This window comes from Neomonachus schauinslandi, chromosome 14, assembly GCF_002201575.2.
Source record: "Neomonachus schauinslandi chromosome 14, ASM220157v2, whole genome shotgun sequence".
Taxonomy (NCBI): Eukaryota; Metazoa; Chordata; class Mammalia; order Carnivora; family Phocidae; genus Neomonachus; species Neomonachus schauinslandi.
This window is the reverse complement of record NC_058416.1, coordinates 85,833,079-85,847,460: the sequence shown is the minus strand read 5'-3', so window position 1 is coordinate 85,847,460 and position 14,382 is coordinate 85,833,079. Positions and strand designations below refer to the sequence as shown.

At 42.6% G+C, this 14,382-nt stretch overlaps 1 protein-coding gene across 2 annotated transcripts in view; it reads right to left on the bottom strand.

Annotated features, from left to right (window-relative positions):
* Positions 1–13,627, bottom strand: part of CCDC62 (coiled-coil domain containing 62) — a 41,369-nt gene extending 27,742 nt beyond the window's left edge. Inside the window, exons 1-6 of one of the 2 annotated variants that reach the window (XM_021698531.2) lie at positions 13,453–13,627; positions 10,918–11,110; positions 8,314–8,480; positions 6,231–6,332; positions 3,863–4,034; positions 493–594 (exon numbers count right to left, since the gene is read on the bottom strand). In XM_021698531.2, the coding sequence (XP_021554206.1) occupies positions 493–594; positions 3,863–4,034; positions 6,231–6,332; positions 8,314–8,480; positions 10,918–11,110; positions 13,453–13,488 (772 nt within the window). In that variant the 5' untranslated portion in view covers positions 13,489–13,627. The remainder of the gene's footprint in view (positions 1–492; positions 595–3,862; positions 4,035–6,230; positions 6,333–8,313; positions 8,481–10,917; positions 11,111–13,452) is intronic. The other variant, XM_044920946.1, reaches the window with a different exon arrangement.
* Between the last annotated feature and the right edge of the window lie 755 nt (positions 13,628–14,382).

Below are 14,382 nucleotides of genomic sequence, written 5' to 3'. Positions count from 1 at the left end.
TGTATAGGGGACGGTGTGGGAGAATGTGGCTGGGGAGATGGAATTTTTTATGTTTATCTGGAGGGGGGCCTAAGGCAAACTACTGATAAATTTGCTATTTTTAATTATGAAAAATTCATCCTTAACATTATCACTTCAGGTTCATGCTGATATAACAAAACACATGTGCATTTTTCCAACTGTAATCACAAGTGATCTATTTGCAAAAATGGAAAATTGCTGAATTCCTAATTTTTACCTAGTATTTGCAAAAGTATAAACATCCTTCCTTCTTCAATTGTATCTCCTCATTTTATAGAAGAGGAAACAGGGTTAACTGGGAGGCATGATGACAACTTTAATATTCCCTGCCTGGTCCCTCCTGGTCCAAGTGTATTTAAAAAGTTACTATTTTGAGAGAGGTGTAATTCCTTTAATCTGTCATAGTTGTACCACAGAAAGTTTAGGCTACAAAGAACTATTCAATCACTTAAATTAATTATCTGTTTTTACCAGTAAAAACCAATTCATCATGCAGGCAACTTTTCTCTTGCTTGAGACGAATGATCTCTTCTCGTTGTTCATTATTTTCTGTTGTCTTTTCATTTAGATCCTCTTCACAAATAGAAGAAAACAAAAGTCCTTGAATAAATACTATTTGCTAGAAGAATATACACTGTGAGTACCTCTCATGCCCTCGGCACCCTTTCCAATTAATGTGAAGTCCCGTCGGAGCTGCAGCCAACATATATCTAAAATCGCTGCATCCCTGGCAATGACCTTCTCAGGCTTCCCTATTCCTGACTGGTCTCTCTACTCAAACCATGCCTCTCCTGCTACAGCCTATTGCCCAGAGAGCAATAAGGGCATTTTTTTTTTGAAGAAGAAGAAGTGGGGCTCAAACTCACAACCCCAAGATCAAGAGTCACATGCTCTTCTGACTCAGCCAGCCAGGCACACCAGGGCAATCTTTTAAAAGTAAAAAATCTGGGGGCGCCTGGGTGGCTCAGTCAGTTAAGTGGCTGCCTTCGGCTCAGGTCATGATCCCAGGGTCCTGGGATCGAGCCCCGCATCGGGCTCCCTGCTCAGCGGGAAGCCTGCTTCTCCCTCTCCCACTCCCTCTACTTGTGTTCCCTCTCTCCTGTCTCTCTCTCTGTCAGATAAATAAATAAAATCTTTAAAAAAAAAAAAGTAAAAAATCTGTGGGGTGCCTGGGTGGCTCAGTCGGTTAAGCGTCTGCCTTCAGCTCAGGTCAGGATCCCAGGGTCTTGGGATTGAGTCCCGCATCGGGCTCTTTGCTCAGTGGGGAGTCTGCTTCTCCCTCTGCCTGCTCCCCCTGCTTGTGCTCTCTCTCTCAGATAAATAAAATCTTAAAAAAAAAAAAAAAAAAGTAAAAGATCTGCTCATGTCACTCTTCTCCTAAAAGCCCTCCTAACTCCCTTAGGATGAAATCCAAATCACTACCCTAAGCCCTGAATGGCCTGGTTTGGCCTATCACTCTCCCCCCTCTTTTGTTCTGTTCCTTGAACATGTCCCAGCCTCAAAACCCACCCAGGGCTTGTGCATTTGCTGTTCCTTCTGCCTGGAAGGCTCTGGGCCCAGATCTTCACATGGCTAGTTCTTCCCACCGTCCAAGCTTCTGCTCAAATGTTCTCCTCAAAGTCACCTTCCCAGTCCACCCAAACTGAGTTGATTCCCCTGTCCATCACCTTGTTGTCCTTTAAAGAGATGACAGAGTCTGTCTCTGCTGTCAAGGGGTGTACAGTGTGATTACGGTTTTAGCTGAAGCTATAAACGTAGACAAAGCGCATGATTTGCCACAAGTCAGGGCATCATAAGATTTTAGAAGGCTGAGTCTTTTAAATTGACCACAATAAACTTTCACAATTTCAACAGCAACTCACTCACACAGGGTGTAGGAGTGTTGAAAATCCTGACTCCATCCTGTTCATGTCCGTGCAATGACCTCCCTCGCGCCTACGTGCTCCAGGGCCTTTGGAGGTTAATGTGTGCCCTGAATGGAATTCGGGAAGGCTTATTCTGATCTTCCCTCTAGTGCACACATGGCACCACTTTAGATGACCACCCTTTGACCTCACCAGAAAGCCCCCTGTTCTATAAAGCTGTGGATTAAGGTCTGGGTGAATTTGTGGAGAGTAGGTATGTAGCACCAAGATCGTGGTCTACCTGATCCCCCCATCAGTAAGTTACCCTGAATAAAACTCCATGTAAATGGTATGAAGTGACTTGCTTTGCTTTTCAGTCTCAGAGTGCCTTCTCAGTCTGGAGGGTACTCTACTGTCCCCTCCTCCACCTTCTAACAATGAGGCACCCCACTATGGACAGAGGTGAGAGTAACTTCCACCAAAACATGGCTTTGTCATTCTAAGGTTGCTTGCTGCGCAGTGGGAGTCTGTCTGTGTCTAACACGATGACCACTGACTCTGCGCCAGGGAGGGGAAAGGCCAGAGAAAAGTGGGCCTACCTCCATGCCCTCTGTAGGCAAATGTAAGCTCTTACTCCACCACCTACCTCCACATTCACATAAATAGGACTAACCTATTTGGTATACCTCGCCTCCCCTTCTTTATAAAACTTTAAGTAACATTACTCAGAAGGAAATGAATCATTGAGTTACTCTGAGAACAAAAATAGAAAAGGAGAACGCAAAAGGAATTTTCAAAAATAAAACATGCACCGAAAGCTACCCTGGCAGATTGTGTTGTTAGTGGCAAATCCCTCATCCCTTCCTGCATTCCTCCCAGAGGGACAGATATTTCTCCACTGCCTGACTTTGGGCTCAGCCACATGATGCTTTAGCCAACAGAGGGAGGGTGTGTCGGGTCCTTGCATGTTTCTGCTTCTTCTATTTTTCATCTATCTATCTATTTTTTTTTTTTTTAAAGATTTTATTTATTTATTTGAGAGAGAGAGAATGAGAGAGAGCGAGTACATGAGAGGGGGGAGGGTCGGAGGGAGAAGCAGACTCCCCGCTGAGCAGGGAGCCTGATGCGGGACTCGATCCCGGGACTCCAGGATCACGACCTGAGCCGAAGGCAGTCGCTTAACCAACTGAGCCACCCAGGCGCCCTCTATCTATCTATTTTAAGTAAGCTCCACACACAACTTTGGGCTCCAACTCACGACCCTGAGATCAAGAGTTGCATGCTCTCCCAACTGAGCCAGCCAGGTGCCCGTGCTTCTTCTCTTACGTTTCTGCCTTTGGGGATGCCTGGGTGGCTCAGTCGTTAAGCATCTGCCTCGGCTCAGGTCATGATCCCAGAGTCCTGGGATCAAGCCCCGCATCGGGCTCCCTGCTCAGTGAGGAGTCTGCTTCTCCCTCTCCCTCTGCCGCTTTGTCTACTTATGGGTGCTCCCTCTCTCAAATAAATAACCAAAATCTTTTTTAAAAATTAAAAAAAAAAAAAAAAAGTTTCTGCCTTCACCGTGGGGAAAAGTGCCCAGGCCAGCTTACTGGTGAGAAGTGAGATATGGGAAGCAGAATTGACCCAGAGGAGCAGCTCAGCTGGGCCCAACCAGGATAAGTCAATCCCCGTTGGGCTGATACCTGAGCTTATCAGATGCTTCTGGGTGCATACCACCAAGATGTTGTTGCTGGTTGTTATGAAGCATAAATTAACAATAACTAACCGCTACAGCAAAGGCAGTTTATTTTAAAAATATAACGCATTATACAGTTTCCTCCAAGTCTGTTATTTACCTTATAACACGAATACTGTAGCATAATTCTGTACAAATGAAATGAACATTTCATGGTAGGATCTAAGGCCAGCAACAGACCGCTTAATCACAAGATGAAGTGAACCCAAATGAAGAAGTATGTGCCCAAGGTGAAATGCTTGAATTGATGTCTCTTCCTTACCTTTCAGTTTACTGACTTCAATTTTAAGTGTCTTCAATTTCTGCTTGTAATCTTGCTTTTCTTTCACAATACAAGTCTCCACCATCTTCGCGTCACGCAAGGCATGCTCTAACAGTTTAAATTTTCCTGAGCAGTCTGCAATGTGATTGACGGCCTCAATAATATCTTTGTCCTAAGAACCAAATTTGAAGACTGTTCTGTAAGATTTTTAAGTTTCAACTAATCAGGGGCGCCTGGGTGGCTCAGTCGTTAAGTGTCTGCCTTCAGCGCAGGTCATGATCCCAGAGTCCTGGGATCAAGCCCCGCATCAGGCTCCCTGCTCTTCGGGAAGCCTGCTTCTCCCTCTCCCACTCCCCCTGCTTGTGTTCCCTCTCTCGCTGTCTCTCCCTGTGTCAAATACATAAATAAAATCTTTAAAAAAAAATATATATATTAAGTAAAATTTCCTCCCTCCCCCACTCACATGGAATAACTATTATTATAATAGCTATAATATATAATAGTTATTAGTAGCAGGTTTTCCTCCTGCTTAAGGACAAGTGTTTCTGCTATAGCACCATATATGCATTCCTGAAGATGCTCATGGTCTGCACATCTCACACCAGGAAGATTTTATGGGAAAAATGGGGTTGGCAGATCAATGGAACTTCATGATTAGACTGGTAGCAAAAAACAACAGGCCCATTTAAGTATGCAAACAGTTCAGCAAAAGCCAGGGCTGACACACCAGTCAATCATTCTTTTCCAGCATCTTCATTAGCACTCACAGCCTCACCAGGAGTTTGCCACAACGGAAACCAGAGTAGTTGTTAAAGCCACTAAATTGGTCACTATTGACTAAAGACAATTCCGTAGACTTTAATATTTTCTCTTCAATTTTAAGAAAGCTTGCCTGTAACCACTTTAAAATGCAGGGAGAAAGCACATATGAACTAGCATGAGAGTCCCATTATGCCTAAATCATTCCCTATTCACCAGCTGCCAAACACATGTTATAGCAGAAGAGACTGTCAATCAATCACTATCATGACATGGTAGCGGCTCTAGCAACTGCTGGATCGCTAACAGTTTTTCTCTCCATTAAAAAAGAAAAACAAAGAACATTAACAAGCAATCTGATCATCAACGACTCTGTAAGAACTAACACTGGATACCTTGGAAGAAAACAAGTTAATCCAGACATGCTAAACCATGGAATGAGCCTCAGAGACAGAGACCAAAAGTGGAGTCCTGTCTCCTCTCTCAATGTCTTGGGGACATCATTTTAAACTTGTTTCCAACATTTCTAAAATGAATCTTATTTTATTTATTTGAGAAAGAAAGCGCGTGCATGCATGCGCAAGTAGGGGAAGGGGCAGAGGGAGAGATTCTTCAAGCAGACTCCCCACTTAGCCTGGAGCCTGATGTGGGGCTCAAACCCACAACCCATGAAATCATGACCTGAGCCAAAATCAAGAGTCAGACACTCAACTGACTGAGCCACCCAGGCGCCCCCCCCCCCTTTTTTTTTTAAAGATTTTAAAAATTTTTTTGGAGGGCGCCTGGGTGGCTCAGTCGTTAAGCGTCTGCCTTTGGCTCAGGTCATGATCCCAGGGTCCTGGGATCGAGCCCTGCATCCAGCTCCTTGCTCGGCAGGGAGCCTGCTTGTGTTCCCTCTCTTGCTGTGTCTCTCTCTGTTAAATAAATAAAAATCTTTAACAAAAACAAAAAAAAAAAAAAAGGTTTTTTTTTTCTTTTTAAGTAATCTCTACACTCAGTGTGGGGCTGGAACCCAAACCCCAAGATCAAGAGTCACATGCTCCACTAAGCCAGCCAGGTGCCCCTAAAATGAGAATTTTACTTTTTTAAAAGATTTTATTTACTTATTTGACAGAGAGAGAAAGAAAGAGAAAGAAAGAGCACAAGCAGGGGGAGCAGCAGAGGGAGAGGGAGAAGCAGGCTCTCCGCTGAGCAGGGAGACAGAGGCGGGGCCCAATCCCAGGACCCTGAGATCATGACCTGAGCCGAAGGCAGACACTTAACTGAGCCACCCAGGCGCCCCTATTTTATTTTTTTAAAGATTCTATTTATTTGAGAGTGAGTGAAAGTGAGAAAGATCACAGAGGGAGAAGCGGGCTTGCCGCTGAGCAGACAGCCTGATGTGGGACCCGATCCTAAGACCCTGGGATCATGACTTGAGCCAAAGGTAGATGCCCAACCGATTGAGCCACCCAGGGGCCCCCCCTAAAATGAGAATTTTAAAAGAGACAGCAACGTTGGTAGCTCTACCATCTCATTTGCAATGGGACTTAAGTAAGATAATGTATGTGACCATACTTTGTAAAGTACAAAGTGCCCTGGCAATGAAGGTATTATTATTTTGAATTACCTTTAGCTTTATCATTGTAGTGAGAGCCTGTTCTCGAGCTTGTAATTGTCCTACCTGGGCAGAAAGTTCCACTAATGTGTTGCTGAGATTTTCATTTCTAGCCTACAAGGGAACAACACATAAAATACTAAGTGAGTCATTTAAAAGTTTTCATTACTAGCATTAGCCGCAGTCTGTGCTCATTCTGTTTTGTTTTCTCTTTAACTTTAATTTAGTAACAAAGTGAGCCAAGTAAGCAGTCATCAAAAAAAAAAAAAAAAAAATACAAATCTTTCTCTCCATTACCTCTAGCATCCTCTCAATGCTTATGTTTGCCCTCCTGAATCATATTGGTTATGCTTATAAATGTCTATTTCCCAATCTCTCTTATGTATAATTCTAGGTTGGCAAAAAAGAAAATAAATGAATGAAAATTGGATTAGTAAGAGACTTCCTTTGCTGAAATAAAGTAGCATTAGTGAACTTCTATGCGCATATATATGTGTGTGTGTATGTGTGTGTGTGTGTGTGTGTGTGTGTGTATAATTTTTACTCTACGTTGAAAGACCTTCACTTCATATTGGGGTATTCCCATTTATCAGGTTTTTGGGGTTTTTTTTTTAACCCCAGAACTACATGATATATTTATTGGTTGGGAAAAAAGAATAATGAGGCTTTTTAAATAGTATCTCCATGAAAGAAATTTAAATACATGCTACGAAGTGAAAGAAGCCAATCTGAAAAAGGTACATACTATACGATTCCACCTATAGGACATTCTGGAAAAGACACAACTATGGAGATGGTAAAAAGGTCAGTGGTTCCAAAGGTTAGGAGAGACAGGGATGGAACACAGGATTTTTAGGGCAGTGAAACTATTCTGTACAATACTACAATGGTGGATACGTGTCATTACACATCTGTCAAAACCCACAAAATATATAACACCAATCGTGAACCCCAATGTAAACTATGACTTTGGGTGACAATGATGTGTTAACAGATTCACTGATTATAACAAATGTACTACCGGGGTACAGAATGTCCACAGTAGGGGAGACTGCATTTGCTGGTGGAGGCAGGGGGTATAGGAGAAATTTATGCATTCTACTCTGTTTTGCTGTGAACATAAAACTGCTCTAAGAAATAAAGTTTATTAATAAAAAAAAAACTTCCTGCTATGAACTGAATTGCATCCCCCCAAAACGCATATGTTGAAGCCCTAACCTCCAATATGGTATTACTTGGGAGATGCTCCTTTGAGAGATAATTAGGTGTAAAAGAGGTCATGAGTGGGGCCCTCATGATGGGATTAGAATCCTTGTAAGAAAAGACACCAGAGATCTTGCTCATTCTCTCTCATACATTTCCTTTTCTTTTTTTTTAAAGTAAGCTCTATGCCCTATGTGGGGCTTGAACTCATGACCCCAAGGACAAACGTCACATGCCTCACTGACTGAGTCAGCCAAGCACCCCCTACATTTTCATTTTTTAATTCAACATATCAATAGAATAGTTTTTACTTATTTTATAGCTAGAAACTGTCTAGAATAATAACCTGAAAGAATAAAAAAGGCATTATCATTATGAAACAAGCATAATACAAAGGCTATAACAAAAATAATAGCTCTCTGTGCCTCTCATAAAACATGAGTTCAAAAAATATCTGATGACCAGTTAGAACTGAAAAGTGAAAAATCAGTCCTACAAATTTTATTCCCCATGTGCCACTAACATGATGTGGATACTGTTTATCATATCAGATAAGGCACATTTAGAAAGCATCACGTGAAGCTACCAAAATTTGATGCTATTCATCTCAGACTTTGAGACTTTCTAAAATAACCCATTGTTGATAAAGCGACAGATGCTCCCAGACCAAATGGGCTGACAGTCAGAAAAGGTGGTAATGAGGTTTATCTCCCAGACAACTCAGCACTGTGCAGCCAACCAAAGCCATAAAATGAACACAAAACTATGGTGGCAGATGGACAGATCGACTTTCATACACACACATACATTTTAATGGAAACATTTAAATCTAATTTCTCAATACCTGAAACAGAATTTGGGCTAGAGAATCTTATCACAAAATAAAACCAACCTCAAGGTCTTCAGAGAGAAGGGAGGAATGGGTTGCCTTCTGAGCCATTTCCTGAAGCTGTAGCTGAGTCTTCTGAAGAACCGTTTGGCATTCAATCTGATTAGATTCAAGGGTTTTTACCTTCTTTGTGAGTGACCTGATTATTTCAGTTCTTTTATGTAGTTCACCTGAGGGAAATTTCATCAATAACCACCCTTTGATCAGATCTGAAGCTTAAAATGCATTTCAAACACACAATTAAAAGGTTAAGTGTGCTATGGGGTGCCTGGGTGGCTCAGTCGTTAAGCGTCTGCCTTAGGCTCAGGTCACGATCCCAGGGTCCTGGGATCAAGCCCCGCATCGGGCTCCCTGCTCCGCGGGAAGCCTGCTTCTCCCTCTCCCACTCCCCCTGCTTGTGTTCCCTCTCTCGCTGTCTCTCTCTCTCTGTCAAATAAATAAATAAAATCTTTAAAAAAAAAAAAAAAGGTTAAGTGTGCTAAATAATTTTTTAAAGGATAATTCTTTTTAAAGAATGTGTTATGGAATCCACGATACTGAATAGTATAGAAACAGAATAGTCAGCAACCCAGAAGCCCCACGGATGTCACTTCCTAAACACGATGTCTCCCAATTCCCACCTTCCCAACCACTGTCCTGATCTTAACCATTTGCCTGCTTTTTAATTATAGTGTTACCACCTATGACCACATCCCTAAAACAGTTTGATTTGAACCGTATATAATTGGGATTATACTCTATGAGTTCTTCCCTTCACTTTTTTCCACCTAAAATGATCCTGAGATTTATCCACATTGTTGTATGTGACTGGTGTTTGTGCACTGTTGTTGCTACATAATATCCCATTACATGATTACACCAAAATGTATTTACTACTATTGGTAGCCACTTCAGTTGTTTCCACTTTACAGCTATTATGAACAATGTTGCTCTGAATATTCTTAAATGTGTATCTTGGTGTAATTTTGCAAGAGTTTTTGTAGAGCCTTTCTACTCAAATGGGGTCCTTGAGCCAGCAGCATTGACATCACCTGGTAATTTGTTAGAAATGCAGACTCAGGCCCCAGACCTATTGTATCATAATCTACATATTAATAAGATCCTTAGGTCATTCACTTGTACTCTGACCCATGGGTATATTCCCAGAAGTGGAAATGTGGGGCCATGAGCTATGTGTATCTTTAACTTTACTAGATACTGTCAAATGATTTTCCAAGTAGTTGTACCAACTGACACTCCCACCAGCAGTGAATGAGTCTTCCCTTGGCTCCAAAATACCTGCTACCTTTATATATACCTGATATCTTTACCAATACCTGATCATTTTTGCTGGTCTGATAAGTGTAAACGGTATCTCATCACGGTTTTAATTTGCATTTCCCTAGTTACTAATGAGAATGAGAATCTTTTTTTCTAAGTAGGCTCCACGCTGGGCTTGGAGCTCCAACACAGGGCTTGAACTCATGACCCTGAGATCAAGCCTGAGCTGAAATCGTTAGATGCTTAACCGACTGAGCCACCCAGGCGCCCCTCAAGTTTCTTATTTTAAAACCAGATACTGTTGACTATATGCAATGTCATCTTCATCTTTAACACATTTGTGCAAGATATTATATTACATCTAATGTGCAATCAAATCAAACATGATGCGTGTATGTGTGTGGCTGGGTATGGTCAGAGTAAAATCAAATGATCATCAAAGAAATGGAAAATTATGCATATTTAGTTTGTCATGTTTAAGAATCCTTTGGGTAACAGAAGATAAAAAAAGGAGTTATCTATTAAACAGATCTAGTGTTTTCCCTTCTAATACAGTCTGGCATTGATGTAGTGTCACTAGAACATTCAGACCTTAGAGCAGCACTAAAGGGATGACAGAATTAAAATATGGTACAAGAAAAATTTTTGCAAGCCATTTTTGAGACTGCTATATTTTTAAACGATGACTGTTTTAGATACTTAAGATCAAGTTCAATACCAAAAATTTAAAATCTTTGAGTCAGTTCAACAGAAATGGCTAGTCCTATGGCATTTCTATTCATATTCTAGCTCAAAACTAATTTCATTCAGATTCACTCGGGACACTTCAGGTTAACTGGAGTTCTCTCCAGCACCCTCTCTACATTTAAACTGTCTGCCCAACTTCAACTCACATTGTGTTTGTTCAATTTTGAGTGCTCATAAAGGCCTCCTATCTTCAATTAAACTAAACTCCAGGGCAGCAGGGATTGTGTTGAGATATTTTATCTCTTATCTTTCCCGTGCGCCCCGCTTTTTTCCCCTAATATATTTAATATTTAAATACATTTGTGTTTCGGGTGCCTGGGTGGCGGTTGGTTGAGCATCTGACTCTTGTTTTAAGTTCAGGTCGTGATCCTGGGTTCCTGGGACTGAGCTCTGCATTGCGCTCCATGCTCAGCAGGGAGTCTGCTTGGGGATTCTCTCCCTCTCCCTCTGCCCCTCTCCCCGCTCACATGTGCGTGCCCGCTCTCTCTCTCAAATAAAAATATTTATTCTAAAATAAATATATTTGTGTCTAACCCATGAGCCCTTTGAATATGCTGGCACATAGAGATATATAACAGATACTGCTAATGTATTTCTGACCCTCTAATTTGCTGCAACGTTCTTCCAAAGTCAATACTTTCTGCCGATCCTCTTCCCATGAAAGAAGTTGTCTCTGATGTACTGCAACCATATCATTGAGCTCTTTATCGCGATCTTTTAATTCTCCAATAAGCAGCTGCAGCTCTTTCCGTTGTTTCTCGATAGTGGAAATCTCAACTTCTGACCCGATGTTCTAGACAGAGAAAGTGGTTTTACATCACAATAGAACTAATCAATAACATAAATCAGCTGAAGCATTTTTTCCCCAAATAATTGTATCTTCTTTTGCTGCCAATTCAAGACAGTTAAATTATTTATTTTTTTTTTTTAAAGATTTTATTTATTTGACAGAGAGAGACACAGAGAGAGAGGGAACACAAGCAGGGGGAGCGGGAGAGGGAGAAGCAAGCTTCCCACCGAGCAGGGAGCCCGACGCGGGGCTCGATCCCAGGACCCTGGGATCATGACCTGAGCCGAAGGCAGACGCCTAACCGACTGAGCCACCCAGGCGCCCCCAGTTAAATTATTTTTTATTCACTGCTTATAACATGGCATCAAAATTATGTATATTTAAAACGAGTTCATGCCTACTGTGCACTCTGCCTCTATAATTTTCTGTCATACCACACATGCCACTCTTAAATAAAAGTGGGACCGTTTGTAAAACCTTCATTGGCTAATCACAAATAAACTCATTCTGGCATTTTTGTCTTTGCTGTCAATCCATTCCTTGTATCAGTCAACAATATTACCCCACACTTTGCCCCAGCAATTCTGGTTCAATCAAGTAAAGGAAAACATGAAGTAATTACTGTTTGAATGTAAAGAATTCTCATAACATCTAGCACATATACTCAATCTACCAGATTGGTCCAAACTCAACACACCTGTTTATAAAGGAAAATTTTCAAACATACACAGAAGATAAGGGAATTGTACAATAAACTCTTATGTTCAGTACCTAAGTTCTACCATTATCAAGATTCTGCCACATATTTCAATTTTCCTTTCTCTTTTTGTTTTTAAAAAACTCTTACATATTTTGGCATGCATCTCTAAAAATGAACATTTTTTATATCACCATGATGCCATTTCATACCTAATAAAATTATCTACAGTAATTCCCTTTATGCGTATATCATTTTAAAGACTAGATCGTGAAGTTGGTCTGGCCTAAATGTGAATCCAGAATTAATCACTTTAGTGGCTCTCTAACATTGCACAAATTACTTAACCTCTCTAAGCCTTGGTTTCCTCACCTGTAACATGGTAATAACAACACTTTAACTTCTTAGTTGTGTGGATTAAGCAAGATAAACTGTGTAAAGCATTCCACATGACTTGGCACAGGGTAAGCACTCAACAAACATTAGCTATCGTTATTTTTCTTTTAAGGAAAAATTTTAAGATACCAACTTAAACACGTGAAAGGGATATAGTTTTTCCAAACATTGGCTATTATTGATTATGAAGCACATTTTGAAATATGGTACTGCCCCCACCCGTGAAATAAAAGAACTGAAAGTGTTACTTCAAGAATTCTATCTTGGGGCGCCTGGGTGGCTCAGTTGGTTAAGCGACTGCCTTCGGCTCAGGTCATGATCCTGGAGTCCCGGGATCGAGTCCCGCATCGGGCTCCCTGCTCGGCAGGGAGTCTGCTTCTCCCTCTGACCCTCCCCCCTCTCATGTACTCGCTCTCTCTCATTCTCTCTCTCTCAAATAAATAAATAAAATCTTTAAAAAAAAAAAAGAATTCTATCTTAAAAATCGTAGTTAAAACTTCACGAGAGGCCCATTTGTATCATTACTGCTTTCTGAAAAATAAGGTTTGTAAATAAATAATGACGAATGAATTACAGTTAGTTACCAGTAACTAAACTAAAATTTGGATCAAGTGATTCCAAATCACAAGATTTAAATTCTAAGTCTTTGGTAAACCATTCGTTAATTCACTGATTCACTGAACAAGTTATTTGCGGAGCGCCAAGTGCCTGCGGATGCAGTAATGAGCGCGCCGGCCAGGAGCACATACTGTAGGATAGGAAAACAGGCAATTCGCCAAACATGCCAAAAAAAAAAAAAAAAAGCTCATTTCACCGTACTGATGAATGCAAAGCTCACTTTTCTTCGTACACTCATAAATGCAAAGCTCGCTTTCAACACTTTCTGGTAAAACGGAGTTGCGAGAATGCTCGTCCCCCTCGCATGTTACCGTGAAGGAAATTAAGGGCAGGAAGCGAGGCAGCGCACAGAAAAGCCGCTCTCCAAACGCCCAAGCGTCGTTAAAAAGTGAGCACCTAGTTACTCGCCGCCCGTCTCGGCGCCTGGGCCGGATGTCGTTCTTACTAAGGTAAGGGACCAGATGCGACGCTCCGTTTCTCCTCTTCGTACTGTGTATCGCTTTACATTTTAAGCAGAAACCGTTCCTTAAAACCCACCCCGGTTCGGCCAGAGTGCTCCCCGCCCCGCGAGGCTCGCGGTCCACTCGCACCCCGACGCTCCAGCGGAGACGCTGAGCCGGCGGCGGCCGCTCACCTGGCGCCCGACGAGGAAGGTCGCCGAAGGGTTCATGGGTGCTTCCTCCGCCCCCGGAGAAAGTCGGTGAGCGCAGCGTCACCTTACAAACGCCATAGGCGCGCCTGCCCGGAGCGGGGGGCGAGCCCCGAACCCCGGAGCCCCGCGCCCTCGGCCGGTCCGAGTAAGCCCCCAAACCGCCCGCCCAGAGGAACGCGCCCGCTGGCCCCGCCTACGGCGTCGCCGAGGGGCCACCCCGGCTCTCGCGAGACCTGAGGTGCGCCCTCCTGGCTCTCGCGCGTGCAGGTCGGGGCTGCGGGCTCTGGGAAGGTTGATCTGCGGTTGAGGTCCATCAGCCACCGTCCGCAAAGAACCGGTTCCTCGCCGTTAGCCAGCGAACGAGGAAGCAAATTAAAGGCCGTTTCTGCCCCCGTCACCCCAGTTTTGACAGTTGAGCTGCTCACTTCTTTCCCGGTCTTGTCGGCCGCTGTGCACACCGGGCACTGAGAACGGTACCTGGCCATTCACCCGAATACCTGGACGGACGCAGACGCCAGCCCCGGTAGTTAGCAGCTGCTGGCCATTCTAGCACACAGCTCGAAACTACGAATCACAGATTGAGGCGGGTGTGTGTGTGTGTGTGTGTGTGTTGTCTTTTTGACTCTTGATGAAGCTTTTGAATAACAATGAGAACTTGGGCACTTGGTCATGACAAAATCTACCACATTCTGGGGGTGTGTGTGTGTGTGTTTTGTTTTGTCTTGTCTTTTCGGGAAAGCAAATTCTGACTAGTTAAAAGCATCCTATCAGTAGATGACTGTACAATTAAATCTTAGTGGCATGAGAAAGATAAAAAGGAATGTAGTTGAATGTCAACTTTCCAGTTAAGGAGCATTTCAATTCAGGTTTCCCAAATTTCACCATTGTTAAAATGTGGCGTTTTTCTACCAG